Source organism: Grampus griseus (genome assembly GCF_964374135.1).
Source record: "Grampus griseus genome assembly, chromosome: 6".
Taxonomy (NCBI): Eukaryota; Metazoa; Chordata; class Mammalia; order Artiodactyla; family Delphinidae; genus Grampus; species Grampus griseus.
The window spans coordinates 86,412,489-86,438,922 of record NC_139000.1 but is presented as its reverse complement, the minus strand read 5'-3'; the positions used below and the strand labels follow the sequence as shown (position 1 = coordinate 86,438,922).

The window sequence follows — 26,434 nt, the reverse complement described above, 5'->3', positions numbered from 1 at the left end:
TGTAATGCCAAAGCTCTTAACCAACAATGATATATCATGTTAGCACCTTAAATCAGAAAGCCTATGACCTTGAGATGCATAACATTCTTATTTGCCACTGTAACTATGGTACTTTGTGCTGTGCTTAGAAAACAAAGGTGTTCAGTTGATAAATGAAATAATGAATAAAAGCATGTGTCAGTGGCAAGGTAGGAATAGCACTGTCTATGCAGAGGACAATGACAGACCACCAGAGCCAAAGTAAAAATTTCACATTGGAGGAAGTGTGATATCAAGCTGAAAAATAAAATGTACCTATATTGAGAGAACTTACAGACCATAAAATTGGAATTTTTGCTATTTAACGCAAAACTCTAAAGCATATTCCCTGTAATTAACTCTACAATCTTAATTCTTTCAAAAATGCCAAATCTAATTAATTTACATCCTAATTGTGCATAATTGATAACTTTTCCTTTGATATATTACGGCTATTTAATATATGGAAATTTAAGTTGAGAATCCACTCTAGGAGCCTCTGCAAATCCCTTTTAGAAAAGCAGCATAATAGGAATACCAAAACTTGATAAACAGTCTTAACAAAGTAGAAAATTATAGACCAATATCACTTAGATCAATGGAGAGCAAAACAATAAATATCATCTCTTCTAATTAAACAAAAGTAAATAAAACATGAGAATGGAAATGACAAGTAAAATTATATTTTCAGAAAACATAAGTAAAGCAAATAAATGAACAGTAAATTAACTAACAAGAATATCAAAGAATTAAGAAAGTCAAATTTAAAAATATATGTGGCACCTTAAATAACTTAGACCAGATTGACTTATAACTTATATACAAGTGATTCCAAAAGCAGCAGAATGTATTCTTAAGTTCACATGTGACATTCTCCAGGATAGACCATATGTTAAGCCACAAAAAAAGTCAATATATTTATGAAGGTTGAAATCATATCAAGCATCTTTCCTGATGACAGTGGTATAAAACTAGAAATCAATTACAAGACAAAAACTGGAAAATTCACAAATTTGTGTATAGTAAACAACATGCTACTGAACAACCAATGAGTCAAAGAAGAAATCAAAGGAGGAATCAAAAAATACCTTAAGACAAATGAAAATGGAAATATAATGTACCAAAATTTATTGCTGCAGCAAAAGCAGTTCTATGAGGAAAGTTCATAGTGATAAATGACTACCTCAAGAAACAAAAAAATTCTCAAATACACAACCAAACTTACACCTCAAGGAACTAGAAAAACACAAACTAGAAAATGAAGCCTAAAGTTAGTAGAAGGAGGAAAATAATAAAGATCAGAGTGGAAATAAACAAAATAGAGACTAAAAAGATGACAGACAAGGTTAATGAAACTAAGAGCTGATTCTCTGACAACACACACAAAATTGGCAAACCTTTAGCTAGACATAACAGAAATAAAGATAGAGAGCTCAAATAAAATCAGAAATAAAAGAGGAGAACTTACAGTTGATACCACAGATATAAAAAGGATCATAAGAGACAACTACTAACAATTTTATGCCAACAAATTGGAAAACTAGAAGAAAGGGATATATTCTTAGAAACATACAATGTATCAAGACTGAATCATGAAGAAATAGAAAATCTGAACAGAACAGTTCCTAGTAAGGAAATTGAATAAGTAACCAAAAACCTCCAAATAAACAAAAGTTCAGGACCAGACAGCTTCACTGGTAAAATCTATCAAACATTCAAAGAAGAATTAATACCAATCCTTCTCAAACTTTTTGAAAAAACAGAAGAGCAGGGGATGCTTCCAAACTTATTTTATGAGGCCCGATACCAAAACCAGACAAGGATACCACAAGAAAGGAAAATTATAGGCTATATCCCTGATGAACATAAATATAAAAATCCTCAATGAAATATTAGCAAGATGAATCCAACAATACATCAAAAATGATCATAAATTATGATCAAGTGAGATTTATTCCATAGATGCAAGGACGATTCAACATATGCAAATCAACTGCATGATACACCACATTAACAAAATGAAGAATAAAAACCATACGGTCATCTCAACAGAGCAGAAAAAGCATTTGAGGAAATTCAACATCCATTTATGATAAAAACTCAACAAATTGGGTACAGAGACAACATACCTCAACATAATAAAGGCCATATACGACCAGCACACAGTTAACATCATACTCAATAGTGAGAGCTGAAAACTTTTCCTGTATGACAAGGAACAAGACAAAGATGCACACTTTCACCACTTTTATTCCCATAGTACTGAAAATCCTAACCAGAGGGGGGAAAAAAATCCAAATTTGAAAGGAAGTAAAACTGTCACTATTTGCCAAAGACACAGAAATACACGGAAAACCCTAAACATTCCACCAGAAAACTGTTAGAATTAATAAAGAAATTGAGTAAAGTTACAGGATACAAAATCAATACAAAAATTCGTTTTATTTTTATACACTAACAACTATTAGAAAGAGAAATTAAGCAAACAATCTCATTTACAACTGTATCAAAAAGGATAAAATAACTAGAAATAAATTTAAACAAAGAAATAAAAAACCTGTATACTAAAAACTATGAGACACTGATGAAAAAAATTTTAAATGTCACAAATAAATAGTAAGATAATCAATGCTCATGGAAGAATAAATATTGTCAAGATATCAATAAATGGTGCTGGAAAAACTGGATAACCACATGCAAAAGAATGAAACTGGGTCACTGTCTTATACCATACACAAAAATGAACTCAAAATGGATTAAAGACTTGAAATTAAGACCTGAAACCATAAAACTCCTAGAAGAAAACATATGCAGTAAGCTCCTTTACATCTTGACAATGATTTTTTTGATTTGACACCAAAGGCCAAGGCAACAAAAGCAAAAACCAAAAAGCAGGACTACATCAAGCTAAAAAGCTTCTGTACAACAAAGAAAACCATCAACAAAATGAAAAGGAAATCTACTAAATGGGAGAAAATATTTGCAGACCATGTATATAACAAGGGGTTAATATTGAAAATATATGAAGAACTCAGTAGCAAAAAATCAAACAAGGAGCATCATTTGCAAGATAATAAACTAAAGAAATAGTGTACAGTAAATAAAATACTGGAAAATTTTTTGTTTAATCACCATTGAAATTGTGTCTGATGCTGGCATTATGACTGCTAGAAAAATCCTCCCTCTCTGCATTAATACTGATTATGAATTTTACACAGAATCTTTAAAGTTTTATCATACAAGATAGTAGTATTTTTAAAAGAATTTACTTTGATTCATTTTCATAAAGACTGAATTCCAATCTTAACAGCCTAAATCTAAAGAATCATTCCAAGAATATTTGAAATGTATAGTTTGTATCTTTTCCTTTAGGAATTTATTCTTGGCACAAAACATCTATTTCACACATTCTTAGATGATTTATTCACACTTGAAAAGGTTAAAAATATATATAAGATGCATCGTGTATCACACATACATACCTCAAACCCATCACTCCTTAATTGATAACATTTAAATTCATTAAAAGGACTTTTTTCAAGTAGTTCGAACATTAATTTTTCAATATTCCATTGCAATTTTGGCATTAGCATAATAAATATAAAGAAATTTATTTCTCTTCTAGCTATTTAATAGACTATCTTTTAAATTTATTTATTTATGGCTGTGTTGGGTCTTCGTTTCTGTGTGAGGGCTTTCTCTAGTTGTGGCAAGGAGGGGCCACTCTTCATCACGGTGCATGGGCCTCTCACTATCGCGGCCTCTCTTGTTGCGGAGCACAGGCTCCAGACGCTCAGGCTCAGTAATTGTGGCTCACGGGCCCAGTTGCTCCGCGGCATGTGGGATCTTCCCAGACTAGGGCTCGAACCCATGTCCCATGCATTGGCAGGCAGATTCTCAACCACTGTGCCACCAGGGAAGCCCAACAGATTATCTTTTAAAAATGCACTGAGGTTTTAAATGGATCAAGACAAATTTATCTTTTGTAAATTTCATCACACAAAATTATAAGTTTTGTTTGGATTTGCTTCTGGGGAATACTGTAGGACGTCACTGGTAATCTCATTAAAAACATTCTTTATAGAATTCCAGTTCAAATGATTAACTAAACACATGCATTTATTGATGCCAATAAAACAAAAGAACAAATATAAAAATAAATCCATAATAGCAGTAAAATGCCTGGAAGGGCACTACCGGATGATCAGAACACTACAAAAACAGATGAGAACTGACATACTTGAAGACCTGAGGAATCCATCCTTTACCTACATAAGAGAAAACTTCCAAAAAAAAAAAAAAAAAAAAAGAAAACCCACAAAGAAAGTTTTCCTAGAAGAAACTTAAATATGACAACAACCAACAAAATAAAACAACAAAAAAAACTCAATGAAGAACAGGCAGTTGGAAGGACTGGGTCATGGAAACAAATGGAACATTAAATGTAAATAGATTAAATTCTCCAATCAAAAGACATAAAGTGGTTGAATGAATTTTTTTAAAAAAAGACCCAAACACATATTACCAACGAAATTCACTTCAGCTTTAAAGACACATATAAACTTCAAGTGAGTGGATGGAAAATGATATTCCATGCAAATGGAAACCAAAAGAAAGTGGGGATAGCTATTCTTAGAGACAAAGAAGGTCATTAGATCATGATAAAAGGGTCAATTCATCAAGAGGATGTAACAGCTGTAAATATTTATACACCCAATATCAGAACACCTACATATATAAAGGAAATATTAACAGATGTGAAGAGGAAAAAAATGACAACAATAAAATAATAGGGAACTTCAATACTCCACTTTCAACAATGGATCACTCAGACAGAAAATCAATAAAGAAACATTGAACTTAAACTACACATTGCATCAGATGGACCTAGTGACACATACAGAACATTCAACAGGAGCAGAATACATATTCTTCTCAAGCACATATGGAACATTCTCCAGGACAGATAAAATGTTAGGAGACAAGACAAGTCTTAATAAACTTAAGAAGACTGAAATCATATCAAATATCTTATCACATAATGGTATGATATCAATCAAAGGGGAAAACTAAAAGATCCACAAATATGTCGAGATTAAATAATATGCTCCTCAACAGCCAATGGGTCAAAGAAGAGATCAAAAACGAAATCAAAAAATACCTTAAGACAAATGAAAACTGAAACACAACATACCAAAACTTATGGGACACAGCAAAAGGAGTTCTAAGAGGGAAGTATATAGTGATAAATGCCTATATTTAAAAAAAAGTCATATATACAACCCAACTTTACACCTTAAGAATCTAGAAAAAGAAGAACAAATTAAGCCCAAAGTTAGAAGGAAAGAAACAACAAAGATCAGAGAGGATAAATGAAATAGAGACTAGAGAGATAATAGAAAAAATTAATAAAACTAAGGGCTGTTTTTTGAAAAGATAAACAAAACTGACACCCTTAACTAGACTAAGAAAAAGAGAGAAGGCTCAAGTAAATATAATTAGAAATGAAACAGGAGACATTACAAATAATAACACAGAAATACAAAGGATCATATGAAATTACTCTGCACTATTATACACCACCAAATTAGATAAACTAGAAGAAATGGACAAATTACTATAAACAGACAACCTACCAAGACTGAATCATGAAGAAACAGAAAATCGGAACGGAACAATTACTAGTAAGGAGAGTCAATCGTTAACCAAAAACCTCCAAACAAATAAAAATCTAGGACCAGACACCTTCACTGGTAAATTCTACCAAATTAACACCAATTCTTCCCACATTCTTCCAAAAAACATAGAAGAGGAGGTGATACTTCCGAACATTTACAAGGCCAGCATTACCCTGATACCAAAACCAGATAAGAACACCACAAGAAAGGAAAATTACAGGCTAATATCCCTGATAAACATAAATCCTCAGTGAAATACTAGCAAACTGAATTCAACAATACATTAAAAGGATCATACACCATCGTCAAGTGAGATTTATTCCAGGGATGCAAGGATGGTTCAACACATTCAAATCAATCTGAAAACAAAGCTAAAAACAGTACTTGAACTCTTGAAAACATAAAACACATTAAGAATTATAATGCTTCTTTAGGATCAAATTTAAATTGACACTAAGAATGGACCTAGGGCTTCCCTGGTGGTGCAGTGGTTGGGAGTCCACCTGCCAATGCAGGGGACGCAGGTTTGTGCCCTGGTCTGGGAGGATCCCACATGCCACAGAGCGGCTGGGCCCGTGAGCCATGGCCGCTGGGCCTGCACGTCCGGAGCCTGTGCTTCGCAACGGGAGAGGCCACAACAGTGAGAGGCCCGCGAACCGCAAAAAAAAAAAAAAAAAAAAGAATGTGCCTATGCTATTGAAAATAATAGGAAATTTAAAGTAATAAGATTTTTTAATAACTTAAGCCAATACTTCTCAAAATTTTACACTGAAATGCCCTTAATCATAGACAAGAGTAAACTTGGACTTCTCAGCAATCTTATATATAAGAAATATGTAAAAGACACTGTTTAAAAACATGCAGAAAGTGGATCATCACCATAATATGGTAAGGATTTCACGAAATCAGTTAAACTTTATTTCTATCCAGTTTCCTGGATGCTGAGGACAATATAAAAGTCAGACACATACCTATAGTACACCTTTCTTTTTTGCATTTCATTTTTTTTAGAAATCTTTTATTTTTTGTAAGAATTATGTATAAGATATTTATAAACACATATTTACAAAGGAAAAAGCTGAAGAATGGATATGAATAGCCTTAACAGTCACATGGGCAGAGACAGTGACAAGCCTAGACCTTAGCCTCTCTGATTCCAACTTTGATGTTCCTTGTATAGGATGGATTTGTTTCATATATTCAGGAGGTAATTATTCTGCTATGCAACTTTATCATTGAGGCACCTGTGTTAGCAATATCTACTACTGTCTGTATTTCATTCTCATATAGATAAAAAACAATACAATGGACTTCAATTAAGTTTACATACACATTCATGGAAATTTAACAAATTAATCAAATCAAGTCATGTAAATCTTGCCAAGCAAAAGATTGAAAGCCCCAACCCACCCCCAAAATTCAAACTGAAATTACATTTTGCTATTTTCAGAGTCAATCATATCTAACTTGAGGACAAAACTGATAATCCTTCAGAAATTAGGTCTATGAAAGAAATGTTTAAATAATGTCTTTAAATCCTTATGTTTTAAATTTATACTATAATGTATAATGTTTAAAAGTTTCCAGACACTTTTGCAATACCAGCTTCATGAACTGTACATTTCTAGATATCTTACCTTTTTTGCTGTAGAAGAAAGGGGTTCCTTTTTCATACTTCTTAGTAAAAACTCTGGCATATTATTTTCAATATCTTCACGAGTTCCCTTTTTACCCAAAACTGCAGCCAAAAATGAAATAACCTACGGAGAAAAAATCCAATTTTTTCAATCACTGTGTATCATGATGGACAAAATTTTACTGTTTACCTGAATACTCAGTAAGTGACAATTTGAGTATGTACAAATAGATTTGCTGGGAGGAAACACAATATGAACCACTAGTATTGGTTTTCTTTATTTGTATTAACAAACAAATCTATAATATAAAAGTTACCCTTGAATGCAATAAAAAAAAATTAAAATAAAAATTCTCACATTGCCATCTCTTCCATGATAAGTTCTACTCACTCAATGAATTCTTTCTTGATCTCATCAGTTGAGATATCATATTCTCTATTATAATAAACTGTGTACATTCCTTTTTCCTTGTAGAAAATAAACTCATTAAAGGGGTAATACTTGGCTCAAAAATTTGTGTATTTTTCTGTATCCAATACATATAGGTGGAATGACAATGTTATTTTAAGATAAACTAAGGCAATTCATCATTATACACACCATTCTGAATAACAGCTATTCTCCAAATATCAAATGAGAAGGACAAAAAGACATAGGAAAAAAGGAAATGTAACTTCATACAATGAAAAGCAAGAGATATTTAAACTAGACCTTGGTTCAAATTTCAACCTAAGTTGCTTGGCAGATATGTGAACTTGGGCAACTAAGTTAATCTCTTTGAATAACTAAACTTATATGAAAATACCAAATATAATACTGGAAGAGTTGTTTTAAATATTAAGGGGAAAATATATGAGGTATACATATATATGGGGGAAAATAACTGATCATTACTTTAGAAAAATAAGTTATACAAATCTTAAAATCTAAAGAAAAAATATGAGAGAATTAGAAAAACTATAAAAAAATAGTGTTTTCAACATGGTGTAAATCCTACAATGTGAATCTCAAATGACAGAAAAAAAGAATGGTGCAGAAGTATTTGAAGAGATAAAGGCTGAAAGCTTTCAAAAACTGATTTCAAAAATCAAGCCATACACAGAGGTTAAGAATCCATCTGCCAATGCAGGAAACAAGGGTTCAACCCCTGGTCCAGGAAGATCCCACATGCCGCAGAGCTACTGAGCCCACGCACCACAACTACTGAGCCTGCGCTCTAGAGCCCATGCTCCACAACAAGAGAAGCCACTGCAATGAGTAGCCCGCGTACTGCAACGAAGAGTAGCCCTCACTTGCCGCAGCTAGAGAAAGCCCGTACACAGCAAAGAAGACCCAGCACAGCCAAAAATAGATTAAATAATTTTTTTAAAAAGCCACATATTCCATGTCGACTAAGAACATGAAGCCAAAAAAAAAAAAAAAATCCACAAGTAGTTCCTGCAGGGAAAAAACTGCTCAAAATTTGAGACAGAAATATATTAAAAGTGGTCAGAGGAAAAAACAAATTATCTATTAAGCAACAATTAGACAAATAGCTGATCTTGCAGCAAAAACAGTGGAGACACTATACAACGGAGTGATATTTTTATTTAAGTCTTTAATCCATTTTGACTTTATTTTTTGTATATGGTGTTAGAGAATCTTCTAATTTCATTCTTTACATGTAGCTGTCCAGTTTTCCCAGTGCCACTAATTAAAGAGATTGTCTTTTCTCCACTGTATATTCTTGCCTCCTTTGTCATAGATTAATTGACCACAGGTGCATGGGTTTATTTCTGGATTTTCTACCCTGTTCCACTGATCTATGTCTGTTTTTGTGCCAGTATCATATGCCTTTGATTATTGAAGCTTTATAGAACAGTCTGAAGTCAGGGAGCCTGATTCCCCCAACTCTGTTTTTTCTTTCTCAAGATTACTTTGTCTATCTGGGGTCTTTTGTGTTTCCATACAAATTTAAAAATTTTTTGCTCTACTTCTGTGAAAAATGCCATTGGTAATTTGATAGGGATTGCATTGAATCTGTCACTGCCTAAATGTAAAAAACTCCTAAAGAAAAACACAGGCAGAACACTCTGACATAAAACACAGCAATATCTCTTTGGATCCGTCTCCTAGAGTAATGGAAATAAAAATAAACTGGGACCTAATTAAATTGAAAACCTTTTCCACAGCAAAGGAAACCATAAACAAAACAAAAGACAACCTACATAATGGGAGAAAATATTTGCAAATGATGGGACTGACAAGGGATTAATTTCCAAAATATACAAATAGCTCATACAACTCAACATCAATAAAACAAACAACTCAACCAAAAAATGGGGAGAAGATCTAAATAGACATTTCTCCGAAGCAGACATAAAGATGGCCAAAAGGAACATGAAAAAAATGCTCAACATCACTAATTATTAGAGAAATGCAAATCAAAACTACAACGAGGTATCACCTCACTCCAGTCAGAATGGCCATCATAAAAAGTCTATAAATAATAAATGCTGGAGAGGGTGTGGAGAAAAAGGAACCCTCCTACACTGTTGGTGGGAATGTAAGTTGGTACAGACACTATGGAGAACAGTATGGAGGTTCTGTTCACAATATGTGTGCCACTTACACAAAAAACATCTACAACAAGAGGTAGAGAAAGACCATTCAAACAAAAACCCAACGAAAGTTGATATAGCTATATTAATATAATACTGAGGCAAAAAGCATTACTATATTAAAGAGGCACACTTGATACTGATTAATTCATTTGGAAGTTATACGAAGTGTAAATTACTAAAGAAGAAACATTTACTGAAACAAAAGTAGTCAAATTGATAAGCACAATGGTAGATTTTGAAATAACTTAGTAAGAAAAAAACAAAGAAATCAGTAAAGATACAGAATATTTGAATAAAATGGTAAGCAAACTTTATCTAATAAACATTTGATAGACCACTGTAAACTACAGCAAAACATAGTTTCACTTAAAGTACACATAAAATATTTACCAAATTTGACATGAAAGTCATAGAGCAAATCTTAATACATCCAATAGACAAAAATCATACACAATATGTTCTTTGGTCACAGTGCAAGAAATCAGAAATAACAAAAAATATAAACAGAAAATCCCCAAATATTTGGAGAGTAAGGAATATATTTCAAAATAGAACTCACAGTGGAGATTAGAAAATATTTAAGTTGAATACTAATGAGTAATAATTACATATTAAATTTGTGGAATACACTTAAAGACATGCTTTATGAACTTAAATGCATATATATTAGGACAGAAGAGAACCAGCTAATAAAATATTTAAGAATCTATCTGAAAAATATATAAAAATAACAGAAAACTTAACACACAAAAATAGAATTATAAAGCATGAAAAAGCATAAAATAAAAAAGATTGACAAAGCCAAATGACCTTCTGTTAAAAGCTTTTTAAAAGTGATGACCCCTAGAAAATTGATTAAAAAAAAAAAGAGAAACTAAGAGAACACTCAAACACAAAAAAAAATATGTATAAGACATAATAAACATTGTTATGCCAATAACTGTGAAATTTTAGGTGAAATGGAAAAATAGAACTTATCAACACTGAAACAAGAAGAAATGGAAATTTTACATATTCAAATAACTATTATAGAAATCTAAATACATAATTACAAACCTTCTACAAAGAAAACTAAGGGTCAAATAGCCACCAATAAAGTCTACCAATGCTAAAGAAAGCTATAATGCCAGTCTTAGACAAACTCCTCCAGATTTTAGAAAAAGGGAGAAATGTTCTCAACTCATTTTATGAGTTCAACATAACCTTGATAAGGAAATCTAACAAAAATATGGGAAATTTACAGGCCAATTTCTCACACTCACATAGAAGCAAAACTCTTAAAATATTAGCAAATGGAACATAGAAATGTAAAAAAGAAATATATACTAACACCAAGTTTGGTTGACTCTGGAAATGTAATGTTGATTTAACCTTCAAAATTTAGATAACTAGTATCTTAGGTATTACACTTAGCTTTCCTAACTCTTAGCTTCCTTAAAATAAAAATAAATTAGGGCTTCCCTGGTGGCGCAGTGGTTGAGAGTCTGCTTGCCAATGCAGGGGACACATGTTCGTGCCCCGGTCTGGGAAGATCCCACATGCCGCGGAGCAGCTAGGCCCGTGAGCCATGGCCGCTGAGCCTGCGCGTCTGGAGCCTGTGCTTCGCAACGGGAGAGGCCATAACAATGAGAGGCCCGCGTACCGCAAAAATAAATAAATAAATAAATAAAATTAAAATAGGACAGTCTATTGGGTTGGTCAAAAGGTTTGCTCTGTTTTTTCCATAAGATGGTTCTAGTAGCACTTAGTTGTCTTCTAACTTCATTCAAAACAATTTTGTTAGATTGTATGTGACAGCTGTCATATCAGTGTGCATTTAAAAAAAAAACATCAAAATTGGTGAATTTTTGTGTAGCCATTTTAATATTGAAGATGGAAGAAAAAAGTGATGACAGGGAAAAATCTACAACCAACATTACTCTACTGAGCAAGGATCTCATTCAGATTTGACGGAGAAACTAAAACCTTTACAGACAAGCAAAAGCTAAGAGAATTCAGCACAACCAAACCAGCCTTTCAACAAATGCTAAAGGAACTTCTCTAGGCAGGAAACACATGAGAAGGAAAAGACCTACAATAACAAACACAAAACAATTAAGAAAATGGTAATAAGAACATACATATCGATAATTACCTTAAATGTAAATGGGTTAAATGCTCCAACCAAAAGACATAGACTGGCTGAATGGATACAAAAAAAGACCAGTATATATGCTGTCTAAAAGCGACCCACTTCAGACCTAGGGACACATACAGACTGAAAGTGAGGGGACGGAAAAAGATATTCCATGCAAATGGAAATCAAAAGAGGCTGGAGTAGCAATTCTTATATCAGACAAAATAGACTTTAAAACAAAGACTATTACAAGAGACAAAGAAGGACACTACATAATGATTAAGAGATCAATCCAAAAAGAAGATATAACAATTGTAAACATTTATGCACCCAAAATAGGAGCACCTCAATACATAAGGCAAATAGTAACAACCATAAAATGGGAAATCGACAGTAACACAATCATAGTAGGGGATTTTAATACCCCACTTTCATCAATGAACAGGTCATCCAAAATGAAAATAAATAAGGAGACACAAGCTTTAAATGATACATTAAACAAGATGGACTTAATGATATTTATAGGACATTCCATCCAAAAACAACAGAATACACGATGTTCTAAAGTTGTCATGGAACATTCTCCAGGACAGACCATATCTTGGGTCACAAATCAAGTCTTGATATATTTAAGAAAATTGAAATCGTATCAAGTGTCTTTTCGGACCACAAGGCTATGAGACTGGATATCAATTACAGTAAAAAAACTGTAAAAAATACAAACACATGGAGGCTGAACAATACACTACTTAATAACCAAGCGATCACTGAAGAAATCGAGGAGGAAATCAAAAAATACCTAGAAACAAATGACAATGAAAACAAGGTGAACCAAAGCTTATGGGATGCAACAAAAGCAGTTCTAAGAGGGAAGTCTATGGCAATACAATCCTACCTTAAGAAAAAAGAAACAACTCAAATAAACAACCTAAGCTTACACCTACAGCAATCAGAGAAAGATGAACAAAAAAAACCCAAAGTTAGCAGAAGGAAGGAAATCATAAAGATCAGATCAGGAATAAATGAAAAAGAAATGAAGGAAACGATAACAAAGATCAATAAAACTAAAAGCTGGTTCTTTGAGAAAATAAACAAAATTGATAAACCACTAGCCAGACTCATCAAGAAAAAAACGGAGAAGACTCAAATCAATAGAATTAAAAATGAAACAGGAAAAGTAACAACTGACACTGCAAAAATACAAAGGATCATGAGAGATTACTACAAGCAACTATATGGCAATAAAATGGACAACCTGGAAGAAATGGACAAATTCTTAGAAATGCACAATCTTCCGAGACTGAACCAGGAAGGAATAGAAAATCTGAACAGACCAATGACAAATACTGAAATGGAAACTGTGATTAAAAATCTTCCAACAGGGCTTCCCTGGTGGCGCAGTGGTTGAGAGTCCACCTGCCGATGCAGGGGACACAGGTTCATGCCCCAGTCCGGGAGGATCCCACATGCCGTGGAGCAGCCAGGTCCGTGAGTCATGGCCACTGGGCCTGCATGTCCGGAGACTGTGCTCCGCAATGGGAGAGGCCACAACAGTGAGAGGCCCGCAGTATCGCAAAAAAAAAAAAAAAAAAAAATCTTCTAACAAACAAAAGCCCAGGATAAGATGGCTTCACAGGCGAATTCTATCAAACATTTAGAGAAGAGCTAAGCCCAATCCTTCTGAAACTCTTCCAAAATATAGCACAAGGAGGAACACTCACAAACTCATTCTACGAGGCCACCATCACCCTGACACCAAAACCAGACAAAGATGTCACAAAGAAAGAAAACTACAGGCCAATATCACTGATGAACTGAGATGCAAAAATCCTGAACAAAATACTAGCAAACAGAATCCAACAGCACATTAAAAGGATCATATACCATGATCAAGTGGGGTTTATCCCAGGGATGCAAGAATTCTTCAATATACGCAAATCAATCAATATGATCCACCATATTTACAAACTGAAGGAGAAAAACCATATGATCATCTCAATAAATGCAAAAAGAGCTTTTCACAAAATTCAGCACCCATTTATGATAAAAACTCTCCAGAAAGTGGGCACAGAGGGAACCTACCTCAATATAATAAAGGCCGTATATGACAAACCCACAGCAAACATCATTCTCAATGGTGAAAAACTAAAAGCATTTCCTCTAAGATCAGGAACAAGACAAGGATGTCCACCCTCACCACTATTATTCACCATAGTTTTGGAAGTTGTAGCCACAGCAATCAGAGAAGAAAAAGAAATAAAAGGAATACAAATTGGAAAATAGCAAGTAAAACTGTCACTGTTTGCAGATGACATGATATTATACATAGAGAATCCTAAAGATGCCACCAGAAAACTACTAGAGCTAATCAATGAATTTGGTAAAGATGCAGGATAGAAAATTAATGCACAGAAGTCTCTTGCATTCCTATACACTAATGATGAAAAATCTGAAAGAGAAATTAAATAAACACTCCCATTTACCATTGCAACATAAAGAGTAAAATACCTAGGGATAAATCTACCTAGGGAGACAAAAAGACCTGTATGCAGAAAACTACAAGACACTGATGAAAGAAAGTAAAGATGATACAAACAGATGGAGAGATATACCATGTTTTTGGATTGGAAGAATGAATATTGTGAAAATGACTATAATACCCAAAGCAATCTACAGATTCAATGCAATCCCTATCAAATTACCAAAGTCTTTTTTAACAGAACTGGAAGAAAAAAATCTTAAAATTTGTATGGAGACACAAAAGACCCCAAATAGCCAAAGCAGTCTTGAGGGAAAAAAACAGAGCTGGAGGAATCAGACTCCCTGACTTTAGACTATAGTACAAAACTACAGTAATCAAGACAATATGGTACTGGCACAAGAACAGAAATGCAGATCAATGGAACAGGATAGAAAGCCCAGAGATAAACCCACGCAGGTATGGTCAACTAATCTATGACAAAGGAGGCAAGGATATACAGTGGAGAAAAGACAGTCACTTCAATAAGTGATGCTGGGAGAATTGGACAGCTACATGTAAAATAATGAAATTGGAACACTCCCTAACACCATACACAAAAATAAAATCAAGATGGATTAGTGACCTAAATGTAAGACCGGACACTATAAAACTCTTAGAGGAAAACAGAGGAAGAACACTCTTTGACATAAATCACAGCAAGATCTTTTTTGATCCACCTCCTAGAATAATGTAAATAAAAAGAAAAATAAACAAATGGGACCTAATGAAAGTTAAAAGTTTTTGCACGGCAAAGGACACTACAATCCAGACGAAAAGATAACCCCCAGAGTGGGAGAAAGTATTTGCAAAGGTATTAATGGACAAAGGATTAATCTTCAAAATATATAAACGGCTCATGCAGCTCAATATTAAAAAAACAAACAACCCAATCCAAAACTGGGCAGAAGACCTAAATAGACATTTCTCCAAAGAAGACATACAGATGGCCAAGAAGCACATGAAAAGCTGCTCCACATCACTAATTATTAGAGAAATGTAAATGAAAACTACAATGAGGTGTCATCTCACACCAGTTAGATTGGGTATCATCTGAAAATCTGCAAACAACATGCTGGAGAGGGCCTGGAGAAAAGGGAACCCTCTTGCACTGTTGGTGGAAATGTAAATTGATACAGCCACTATGGAGAACAGTATGGAGGTTCCTTAAAAATCTAAAAATAGAATCATATGATCCAGCAATCTCACTACTGGGCATATATCCAGAGAAAACCATAATTCAAAAAGACACATGCACCCCAATGTTCATTGCAACACTATTTACAATAGCCAGGAAATGGAAGCAACCTAAATGCCCATCGACAGATAAACGGATAAAGATGTGGTTATATATATACAATGGAATATTGTTCAGCCATAAAAAAGAATGAAATTGGGTGACGTGGATGAAATTAGAGACGTGGATGGATCTAGAGACTGTCATACAGAGAGGAATAAGTTAAAAAGAGAAAAACAAATATCGTATATTAACGCATATATGTGGAACCTAGAAAAATGGTACAGATGAACTGGTTTGCAGGGCAGAAACTGAGACACAGATGTAGAGAACAAACGTATGGATACCAAGAGGGGAAAGTGGCGGGGGTGGTGGTGGTGGTGCGATGAATTGGGAGATTTGGATTGACATATATACACTAATATGTATAAAATGGATAACTAATAAAGAACCTGCTGTATAAAAAAATTAAGTTAAATTCAAGAAAAACAAAAAAAAATTGAGTGTTCAGTACAGTAAAACTGAACAATGACACAATAAAAAGACTAGAATCAAGACTCATACATATATGGACAGCCAGCTCAACTGAAAAATGGGCAAAAGACTTGTATCTTAGTCACTTTGGAGTGCTGTAACAAATTACCATAGACTGGATGGCTTAAATAACAAACTTTCATTTCTCAGAGTTCCGGGGGCTAAGAATTTCAAAATCAATGTGCTGGTAGATCTGATGTCTGGTGAAAGCCCACTTCCTGTTTTGCAGATGGCAGTCATCTTGTATCCTCAGATGACAGAACGCAGACTGAGAGGGTACTTCCTAGTAACTCTTCTTACAAAGCCACTAACACCATCATGAGGGTTTCACACTCATGACCTAATTGCCTTTCCAGAGGCCCCATCTCCAAATACCATCACATTGGGGATTAGAGTTTCAACAAATGAATTTTCAGGAGATGCAAACATTCCATCTATAGCAACATGAATACACAATTCTCCAAAGAAGATATACAAAATGGCCAAAAAGCACATGAAAAGTTGTTCAACACCATTGATCATTACAGAAATGCAAATCAAAACCACAGTGAGGTACCACTTCATATGCACTAGGATAGCTACTATGAAGAAAACAGAAAATAACAGTGTTGAGAAGGATGTGAAGAAACATGAAACCTCATACATTGCTAGTGGGAATGTAATATGGTGCAGCCATTGTGGAAAATGGTTTAGCAGTTGCACAAAAAATTAAACATAGAATTACCATATGACCTAGTAATTCCACTCCTAGGTATATATACAAGGGAAATGAAAGCATATGTCCACAAAGAAACTTATACACAAATGTGTATAACTGCATTATACACAGTAGCCAAAACGTAGAAACAACTCAAATGTCCATCAAAGGATAAATGGGTAAACAAAATTGTTGTATTTACATGCAATTGAATATTATTCAGCCATAAAAAGGATGAAGTACTGATACATGCTACAATTTGGATGAGCCTTGAAAGCATTACACTAAATGAAAGCACCAGACACAAAAAGTCACAACTGTATTTCCTTTATATGAAATATTCAGAAAAGGCAAATCTATAGATGCAGAAGATCAATTAGTGGTTGGCAAGGGATGGTGGGAAGGGGAAAAGAAAATTGATTACTTAATGCGTATGGGGTATTGTTCTGTGGAGATGCAAAAGTTGTGAAACCAGAGGGAGATGGGGGTTGCACAACACTGTGAATGCACTAAATGCCACTGAATTGCAAAAATTGAAATGGTTAATTTATGTTATGTGAATTTCATCTCAATAAAAAAATTATACCTTACAGTTTTATGAGTATGCATTTATGTATGATATAATCACTATTATTTTAGTTCTTGAGAAAAAGAGGAAAAATATGTAAAATATCAAGCTAGTACATAAGAATGATTCAATAAACAAGAGCTTTTTTTTTCTTCTTCTTTTTGTGGTACGCGGGCCTCTCACTGTTGTGGCCTCTCCCATTGCGAGCACAGGCTCCGGATGCGCAGGCTCAGCAGCCATGGCTCACGGGCCTAGCCGCTCCGCGGCATGTGGGATTCTCCTGGACCGGCGCACGAACCTGCGTCCCCTGCATCGGCAGGAGGACTCTCAACCACTGCGTCACCAGGGAAGCCCAACAAGACCTATTTTTGTTAGCATCATTTCACTGAGGTAAGGAGGCTTTATGCCCTGAATACAGTCTTGCATATCACAATAAACAAAGTAGATTTTCAGTAAATTATGTTATCTAAAAGATTGTAAAATAATGATAAATAAGGATAGTCAAAACTTCTGCTGAGTTTTTAAATATTCTTTAAAATCTGCATTCTGAACCCACATTACAAAAGGCGGTGTAATGCAGGAGCTATGGCAAAGACTTTGGAGTCTGACCAACCAACATTATACTACCTATGTGACCCTGTGCAATTTCTATAATGTCGCCATAAATTTCAACTTTTTCATCAATAAAATGCATGAATAATGCCTAATTAACATACATTTAATGGAAAATGTATATCGTAGAACATGGCACATAGGTTAGGGGTCATTAAATATATAACCACAGAAAGATATGATTACTCAATTCAACTTTAATAATGCATTCAATAAAATATATTAATATACTTATTACCTACTACATGCCAGGTACTGTCCTGGGCACTGCAAAAGTTTAGATGAAAGGCTTATTTCTATCCTCCAGCAGTTTGAAATCCATGAGTTGGCATGGGCGACTGAGGAGGTAATGGAGAAGAGTTGAAGAAGCATTATTGAGAAAAAACTGATGAATAAAAATAAAGTTACTGAAAAATTCAGCAAGAGATTGGTGAGAGAAAAATGATTGATGTACTACATAGAACTGAGATTAAAGGAGACATAAAGAAATGACTCCACAAATGACTGAGTTTTAAGCACTGGACAATTACTTTTTTTTTTACTTAAGTATAGCTGATTTACAATATTTTTAGTTTCAGGTGTACAGCACAGTGATTCAGTTACTTTTTTTCAGATTATACTCCATTATAGCTTATTATAAGATATTGAATATAATTCCCTGTGCTATACAGTAAATCCTTGTTGCTTATCTATTTTATATATAATAGTTTGTATCTGTTAATCCATATTCCTAATTTGTCCCTCCTCACTCCCACTCCACTTTGGTAACCATAAGTTTATTTTCTACATCTGTGAGTCTTTTTCTGTTGTCTGTGTGTGTGTGTGTGTATACACATAATTTTCTATGTTCCACATAGAAGTGGAACATAAGAATATCATTAGTATTTGTCCTTTTCTTTTTGACTTACTTCACTAAGCATAATGATCTCTAGGTCCACCCATGTTGCTGCAAATGGCAATACTACATCCTTTTGGGGGCGCTGAGTAATATTCCATTGTGTGTGTGTGTATACACACACACACCACATCTTATTAAACCAATCATCTGTTAATGGGCACTTGGGTTATTTCCATATCTTGGGTATTGCAAATAGTGCTGCTATGAACACTGGGATGCATGTATCTTTTTGAATTAGTGTTTTCATCTTTTCTAGATATATGCCCAGGAGTAGGATTGCTGGATCATACCGTAGCTCTATTTTCAGTTTTTTAAGGAAACTCCATACTGTTTTCCATAGTGGCTACACTGATTTACATTCCCACCAAGTGTAGGAGGATTCTCTTTTCTCTGCACCCTCTCCAAAATTTATTATTTGTAGACTTTTTGATGATAGCCATTCTAACCAGTGTGAGGGAACACCCCATTGTAGTTTTGATTTGCATTTCTCTAATAATTAGCAATGTTGAGCATCTTTTCATGTGCCTGTTGGCCATCTGTATGTTTTCTTTGTTAAAATGCCTATTTAGGTATTCTGCCCATTTTTTTGCTTGGGTTGTTTGCTTTTTTGATATTGAGTTGTACAAGATGTTTGTATATTTTGCATCTTAATCCCTTTTTGGTCACATCATTTGCAAATATTTTCTCCCATTCTGTATGTTGTCTTCTAATTTTGTTGATGGTTCCCTTTGCTGTGCTAAGCTTTTAAGTTTGATTAGGTCCCATTTGTTTATTTTTGCTTTTATTTTTTGCATTGGGAGACTGACCTAAGAAAATATTGCTATGATTTATGTCAGAAAATGTTTTGCTTATGTTCTCTTCTACAAGTTTTATGGGGTCATGTACTTAGGTGTTAAACTACTTTGAGTTTATTTTTGTATATGGTGTGAGAGAATATTCTAATTTCACTGTTTTTGTGTAGTTATCCAGCTTTCCCAACACCACTTGTTGAAGAGATTCTTTCCTCCATTGTATATTCTTGCCTTTGTTGTAGATTAATTGACCACAGGTGCATGGGTTTATTTCTGGGCTGTCTATTCTGTTCCATTGATCTATATGTCTGTTTTAGTGCCAAAACCACACTCTTTTGATTTCTGTGGCTTTGCAGTATAGTCTGCAGTCTGTACAGGTTATACCTCCAGCTTTGTTCTTTTTCCTCAGGATTCCCTTGGCAATTCTGGGTCTTTTGCAGTTCTATAGAAATTTTAGGATTATTTATTCTAGTTCTGTGAAAAATGTCACAGGAATTTTGATAGGGATTGCAATATATCTGTAGATTGCTTTGGGAAGGATGGCCATTTTAACAATATTACTTCTTCCAATCCAAGAGCATGAGATAGTTTTCCATTCCTTTGAATCATCTTCAATATCCTTTACCAATGTTTTATAGTTTTCAGCATGTAGCAGTGGTCCCCAGCCTTTTTGGCACCAGGGACTAGTTTCATGGAAGACAATTTTTCCACAGGTGGTGCGGGGGAGGAATGGTTCAGGCGCTAATGCAAGCAATGGTTCAGGCAGTAATGTGAGCAATGGGGAGCAGCAGATGAAACTTCACTCACTCACCCACCGCTCAACCCCTGCTGTGCAGCTCGGTTCCTAACAGGCTAAAGCTCAATAACAGTCCATGGCCCGGGGGTTAGGGACCCCTGGCATATTGGTCTTTCACCTCTTTGGTTAAGTTTATTCCTAGGGTTTTTTTTTTTTTCTTTTTTAATGTGAGTTTTAAATGGGATTTTTTTTTTACATTCTTCTTCTGATATTTCATTATCAGTGTAAAGAAATACAACAGATTTCTGTATATCAATCTTGTATCCTGCTACCTTCCTGAGTTCATTTATTAGTTCTAATAGTTTTTGGGTGGAGAATTTTGGGTTCTCTATATAGAGTATCATGTCATCTGCAAATAGTGACAGTTCTACCTCTTCCCTTCCCATTTGGATCTTTTATTTCTTTTTCTGGTCTGACTGCTGTGGCTAAGACTTCCAGTACCATGTTGCATAGAAGTGGTGAGAGTGGGCATCCTTGTCATGTTCCTGAATTTAAAGGGAAGGCTTTCAGCTTTTCACAGTTGAGTATTACTTTGGCTGTGTGTTTGTTGCAAATGGTATTTATTATGTTGAGATATATTCCCTCTATACCCATTTTATTGAGTTTTTTTTTAGCATGAATGGGTGTTGAATTTTGTCAAATCCTTTTTCTGTCTATTGAGATGATCATGTAGTTTTTGTTTCCTTTTGTTAATGTGGTGTATCACACTGATTGATTCACACGTGTTGAAACATCCTTGTGACTCCAGAATGAATCTAACTCGATCATGGTGTATGATCCTTTTTATGTATTGTTGGATTTGGTTTGCTAATGTTTTGTTGAGGATTTCTGCATCTATATTCATCAAAGATATTGGCCTACAATTTTCCTTTTTGTAGCCTCTTTGGTTTTGGTATCAGGGTGATGGTAGCTTCATAGAATGAATTTGGGAATGTTTCCTCCTCTTCAATTTTTTGAAATAGTTTGAAAAGGATAAGTATAAGTTCTTCTTGCATATATGGTAGAATTTTCCAGTGAAGCTGTCCAATCTAGGACTTTTGTTTGCAGGGAATTTTTTTTATTATCATAGATTCTATTTCACTTCTAGTGATCAGTCTGTTCTGATTATCTGTTTCTTCTGGACTCAGTTTTGGCAGGCTATTTCTAGAAACTTGTCCATTTCTTCTAGGTTGCCCGATTTGTTGGCATATAACTGTTCATAGTATTCTCTCATGATTTTTTTGTACTGCTGCAGTATGGGTTGCTATTTCTCCTCTTTCATTTCTTATTTTGTTTATTTGGGGCCTCTTTCTTTTCTTCTTGGTGAGCCTGGCTAGAGACTTGTCAATTTTGTTTATCTTTTCAAAAAACCAGCTCTTGGTTTTATTAACCTTTTCTATTGTGCTTTATTGCTATTTTATTTATTTCCTCTCTGATTTTTATTATTTCCATCCTTCTGCAGACTTTAGATTTTGTTTGTTCTTCTTTTTCTAATTCTTTTAGGTGGTAAGTTAGGTTGTTCGAAATTTTTAGTGTTTCTTGAGGAAGGCCTGTGTTGTGATGAACTTCCCTCTAAGAACTGCTTTCGTCACATCCAATAGATTTTATAAAGTTGTGTTTTCATCTTTTTTATCTCAAGGTATTTTCTGATTTCATCGTTGACCCACTGGTTTTTTGGTAGCATGTTGTTTAGTCTCCACATTTTCATTATTTTCCTGTTTTTCTTTTTGTGGTTGATTTCTAGTTTCAGACCACTGTGGTCACGAAAAATGCCTGAAATAATTTCTATCCTCTTAAACTTGTTGAGGCTTATTTTGTGACCTTATATGCAATCTACCCTAGAGAATGTTCCATGCACCCCTGAAAAGAATGTGTACTGTGGGGTTTTTGAGAGGTTTTTTTTGGAATGTAGTGTCCTTTAGATATCAATTACATCCAACTGGTCTACTGTGTCATTTATGACTTCTGTGGCCTTACTGATTTTCTGTCTGGATGATCTGTCCATTGATGTCAGTGGGATGTTAAATTCTCCTATTATTTTATTATTGTCAATTTCTCCCTTTATGTCTATTAGTATTTGTTTTATATACTTAGGGGCTCCTATATTAGGTGTGTATATGTTAACAAGTGTGACATCCTCTTTTTGTATTGATTGCCTTATCATTATACAATGCCCTTCTTTGTCTTTCTTCATGGCCTCTGTTTTAAAGTCTATTTTGTCTGATATGAATATTGCTACCCCTGCTTTCTTGTCACTTCCATTTGCATGAAATATCTTTCCATTCCCTCACCTTCAGGGTCTGTCTCTTCTGCTCTCCAGTGAGTCTGTTGAAGGCAGCATATTGGAGGTTCTTGTTTTTTTTAATTCATTCTGCTACTCCATGTCTTTTGATCAGAGCATTTAGTCCACTGACAAAGTAATTATTGATAGGTATGTACTTATTGCCAATTTAATACTTGTTTTCCAGTTGTTTTCATAGTTCTTTGTTCATTTCTTTTTTGTTTTTCCTTTTGTGGGTTGATGAATTCCTTTGTAGTATGCTTGAGTTCCTTTCATTTTGGTTTCTATGAATTATACATTTTCAATTTGTGGTTACCATGGAGTTCAAGTATGTTGAACCATAACTATATCTAACTGCTTTAAATTGACATTTACATTCAAACACATTCTAAAGATCTATGTTTTTATACTCCCCTCCCCCACATTTTGTGATTTTGATGTCCTATTTTACATCTTCATCCTTATCCTTTTACTGTTTATTGTAGTTGTAATCACTTTTATAATTTTTTAATTGGTTTTTAACCTACGTACTGGCTTATTTATATGATCTTCAATCCTGTTATATATTTGCCTTTCCTAATGTGATTTTCCCTTTCCTATAGATTCTTGTTTTTTTTTCGATTTAGAGAAGACCCTACAATATTTCTTTTAGGGTAGGTTTAGTATTGCTGAATTCCTTTAGTTTATGTTTGTCTGAGCAATTCTTTCTCTCTCCTTCTATTCTAAATGATAATCTTGCTGCGTAGAGTATCCTAGGTTGCAGGTTTTTCCCTTCCAGGAATTGGAACCTTTCTGGTTTGCAAAGTTTCTACATAACTTTATGGGGATTCCCTTGAAACTGACTCTTTGTTTTTCTCTTTCTTTAATATTTGCCCTTTTAATTATGATTTGTCTTGGTGTGGGTCTGTTTGGGTTCATCTTGCTTGGGACCCTCTGTGCTTCCTGTACATGGATATCTGTTTCCTTCTTTAAGTTTGGGAAGTTTTCAGCCATAATTTCTTCAAATACATTTACTATCCCCTTCTTTCCCTCTTCTCCTTCTGGAACCCCTATTTTGCATAGGTTGGCATGTTTATATTATTCCATAGATCTCGTATGTTGCTTTCTTTTTTTTTTTTTTTCATTTGTCTTTCTGTCTGCTGTTCTGTTTGGGTGATTTCCATTAACTAGCTTTCAGATCACTTACTCATTCTTCTGTGCCATTTAGCCAGTTATTCATTGCTTCCAGATTGTTTTTTACCTTGGCAATTGAATTGTCTGTTTTTGGTTGGTTCATCTTTATAGTTTCTCGTTCCTTGTTACAGTGAGCTGCATTTATATTGATAATTTTTCTTAATTCAGTTAGCATTTTTATTACCACCTTTTTGAACTCAAGGTCTAGTAGACTGATGAGCTCTGTTTCATTATTTGTTCTTTCAGGGGATTTCTCTCATTTTTTAATTGGGAGTAGCTCCTCTGCCTTTTCATTTTACTTAACTTTCTCTGTCTCTATGAAGTTAGGAGAAACAGTTGTCTACTGTGGTCTTGAAGGAATGTTTTTATGTGGGAGTGTCCCTCTGTAGACTGTGCATCCAATGTTTTTGGTGCAAGGGCTGGCTTTGGTATGGATGCCGGCCACATCCTTCCTCAGGGTATGCTAGCCATTATCTTCTTGAAAGGGGGTGTGGTTGGCTTCGTCAGAGCATCTAAAGCTTATGAAGGTGTGAGGCGTAATGTCCTCTCTGCTCTGTGGCTGTTGCCACTCTGTCAGGGGTGGGGTTTGCTGCCCACTTGTTGGAGTAGAAGCCCTGAGGGTCATGTTCAATCAAGCTCCATTGTCCTCAAGTGCATGCCCTGCCCCAAAGGTTGTGATTGCTGAAGCACGTGAGGCTCATGTACTCCAGATTACCTGTGCATAGCCTGTGTAGGTAGCTGCAGCTCTGCTCAGAAGCAGCCCAAATTTACATCCCTTTCTCTGTTGTGTTCATCCCACATTTAGTGCAAGGCTGGGGTGTGGTGTGGGCTGGGGGTCAGGGCATTGTGGCTACAGGAACTCAGGTGGCTGTACAGCTGCAAGAGATCTGGGCTGCCTCTGAGGCAGTCTTCTCCCATGACCTGTCTGTCCCAGATCTAGTACTAAGCTGTGGTGTGGAGTGCGCAGAGAGGCAGGGCGTTCTCACTGGGAGATGAACCACTGCATACTCCTGAACGTACTGACAATAGCTACCACTGTCCTTCCCAGATCAGACTTCAGGCCTCCCAGGCTGTCTGCATAGCTAGATTGAGTCCTCTCCCAGGGCCTGTCTACTTGAGGTTCAGCACTTTGCCACAGTGTGTTCTTGTGGCACTGACCTGTGCAGGCCCTGACAGTGGCTGCAGCAGTCCTGCCTGCTGCCTCATGCGTGTGCTGACAATGGCCACCACCCCACCTAGATCACACACCAGGCCCCCCCTGGTCTGTCTCTGTGTAGCAAGATTGAGTCTTTTCCCAGGGCTCGGTTGGCCATGCTGCAGTGTGGAGTGAAGGAGGCTGGGGTGTTCTCCCAGTTCAGATGGGCAAGTGCATCAAAGTGGCAGCTATAAGTGCAAGGCTTTCTCCACCATGACTGCTGGCAAGCCAGCATGCGTGCATTCCCTGGAATACAGTCTAGATTTCTCCAGCCCTTCTGTCTGTCCCAGTGTTTTTTTCCACAGGAAAGGGAGCCTGTCTCCTCCACACAGGATGCCAGGACTGGGATGCCCAGATTGTGCTTCAACCTGCTCGCTCCTGAGGAAAGGGTCTGCCCACGTGGACCTTCTCTTTCTTTCAGATCCTTCCCAGGCATGCAGGTCCTGATCCAATGCCATTTCTTTCCATCCTACCTGGTTATGTGGTGATCTTTCTTGCAGCTTTGCTTGTTAGTTCTTCTGCCAGTTTCCAGTTAGTTTTCCGTGAGAATTGTTCCACATGTAGATGTATTTTTTATGTGTCTATGGAGAGGAGGTGACCTCCGCATCCTCCTACTCTGCCATCTTGATCCCACCTCCTGAATATTTTTAATATAACCTGATAAAAGATCTTTGATGCATGCCCACTATTTCCACTTTATAATTTTTTTAGTAAATTTAAAGTTATTTATACTTTGCATTCAAAGATATGTAGCTAAAGTTTAGAATTTACTGAATTCACAGATGATGTAAGTATTCATAACACCTTGGGTTCTCAACATTTCCTAGAATATAACTTAAAACAGAAAAAAATCATAGAAAATGTATAATAAAAAGTTTAGGCAACTGGGGTATTAACTGTAAAAGAACATGGGGAAACTTTCTATGGTGAGGTAAATGTTCTATACCTTGATTACAGTATTGATTACAAATATATATACACACATATATATATATTTGTCAAAACTCATTCATCTTAAGGATGTGTACATTTTACTGTTTGTAATCATACCATCACACACACTGATATGTATATTCTTTTAAATTATAGGCAACTGGTCTTCA

At 35.2% G+C, this 26,434-nt stretch overlaps 1 protein-coding gene across 2 annotated transcripts in view; it reads right to left on the bottom strand.

Moving 5' to 3' along the window:
• The window catches only part of ERCC6L2 (ERCC excision repair 6 like 2), a 139,965-nt gene that overhangs the window by 98,446 nt on the left and 15,085 nt on the right, over positions 1 to 26,434 (bottom strand). For both annotated transcript variants that reach the window (XM_082657395.1, XM_082657396.1), the window contains exon 3: positions 7,334 to 7,456. In XM_082657395.1, coding sequence (XP_082513521.1) covers positions 7,334 to 7,456 — 123 coding nt within the window. The remainder of the gene's footprint in view (positions 1 to 7,333; positions 7,457 to 26,434) is intronic.